This window comes from Schistocerca gregaria, unplaced genomic scaffold (assembly GCF_023897955.1).
Source record: "Schistocerca gregaria isolate iqSchGreg1 unplaced genomic scaffold, iqSchGreg1.2 ptg000097l, whole genome shotgun sequence".
NCBI lineage: Eukaryota > Metazoa > Arthropoda > Insecta > Orthoptera > Acrididae > Schistocerca > Schistocerca gregaria.
The window spans coordinates 1,923,201-1,924,982 of NW_026061713.1; the positions used below are offsets into that span (position 1 = coordinate 1,923,201).

The following is a 1,782-nucleotide window of genomic DNA, read 5'->3' on the forward strand; positions in this document are numbered from 1 at the left end:
TTTTGTTGAAGTTTGGAGAACATACCTTCACCGAGGAGTCAAGTAGGCTCCCTCCTACGTATATCTGACGAAGAGACCATGAGGATAGAGATTAGAGCCCACACAGAAGCATACCGACAATCCTTCTTTCCACGAACAATACGACGCTGGAATAGAAGGAATACCTTAACTGCGGTTTACAACCGTTAAAAATGTCAATATCTGTGCGACCGTCACACTGGGAAGGCATACATGCAACGGCAAGTGGAAGAATGAGAGCGAGGGGGCGCCGCGCGCAGCCTGAGCCCCGGCAGCGCCGTGACGGGCGGCCGCGGCCCGGACCCGGACCCGGCCTGTCCCGCCCACGGCTGCCCTGCCGCTGGCGCTCCCACGCGGTGCCCCGGGAGCCAGCAGGCCGGCCGGCAGTGGGCGGCGGCCGCGGCGGCACAGTCTTCTGCCGCACTCTGCTCTCCTCGCCACTTGCTGCAGGACAATCTTCCTCACTTTTCTTGTTCGAGCTCAAAACAGACTCTCTACGCAATAAAACTTGTACTCATCTTGTGCTCACGCCACGCCAAAGGAGTTTACCTGATTCTTTTTCAGATACTCGCCATACTGACTCGTTTGATGCGGCACGCCACGACTTCCCTCCTCGAGCCATCTTCGTCATCTAACTTACTACAATGCCCTTAAATATTTGTGGCACGCCTCCGAATCTCCATTTTCCCCCTACTATTTTCGCTCTCTGCGACTTCGTCTTTCTGGATTGAATCTCTCTCATGTCCTGACACACGTCCTTTCGTGCTATCCCTTTTTATTCTCAGGGTTTTTCACACGTTCCCTCAGTCGCCGATTCTCTGAGGAACCATTTCGCACCTTAGCAGCCCGTGATGATCTTGAAAACTTCCGGTGATGACTGAAGGTAAGGGCACAGGTCGGGAAACGTCCAAGTCGACAGTCGCCGTGAGACGTGTGACAGTGGTCCGGCTGTCGCTAGGAACGTAGGGTGCGCAGCTGCTGACGTCACACGCACGGCCGCCTGCCCGCGGGGCCTGTGTGCGCTGGGCGGGGCTCCGGGCGAACCGGAACGCGGGCGGACGGCTTTTACAGCCATTCTTACAACCAAAAATTAATGTAAACCGGAATACTTCGGCGATCCCACAAAAAATGGGCCACACCCAATGAAACAGCAATAATTTCAATGTCTTTGAAACAACAAAATTCAATAATTTACACTGACTAAATATTTTCACCGTCAACCTCTGGATTAACAACTATTAATCGCTTCTGCAATTTCAACATACGATATCTGAGACTACATAGCAAATCACTATATCCATCACCTGTCAAAGCTAAGTATCTGCATCTATTTTATTTTTCGGCTTATTACGTCTTTTACATTTTTTTAATACAAATGTTTGTCACAACATCGCGTACCCCACAACTACACAGCAAATGATTACAACACAAACATCTCATATTTAGTCGTATCTGTCTATTTATTTAATGACGAGTGTACTACTTTCCCAGTAACTTTATTCAAATGTTGACTATCTTGTTGTTGTGGTCTTCAGTCCTGAGACTGCTTTGATGCAGCTCTCCATGCTACTCTATCCTGTGCAACCTTCTTCATCTCCCAGTACCTACTGCAACCTACATCCTTCTGAATCTGTTTAGTGTATTCATCTCTTGGTCTCCCTCTACGATTTTTACCCTCCACGCTGCCCTCCAATGCTACATTTGTGATCCCTTGATGCCTCAGGACATCTCCTACCAACCGATCCCTTCTTCTAGTCAAGTTGT

At 49.5% G+C, this 1,782-nt stretch overlaps 1 protein-coding gene across 1 annotated transcript; it reads right to left on the minus strand.

Annotated features, from left to right (window-relative positions):
• Positions 1–212: 212 nt before the first annotated feature.
• On the minus strand, positions 213–1,093 carry LOC126301740 (putative uncharacterized protein ASB16-AS1). The gene is made up of 2 exons (XM_049991712.1): positions 1,002–1,093; positions 213–462 (listed from the first exon to the last, which is right to left on the minus strand). The coding sequence occupies exons 1-2, from the start codon at positions 1,091–1,093 to the stop codon at positions 213–215; spliced, it is 342 nt and encodes a 113-aa protein (XP_049847669.1).
• Between the last annotated feature and the right edge of the window lie 689 nt (positions 1,094–1,782).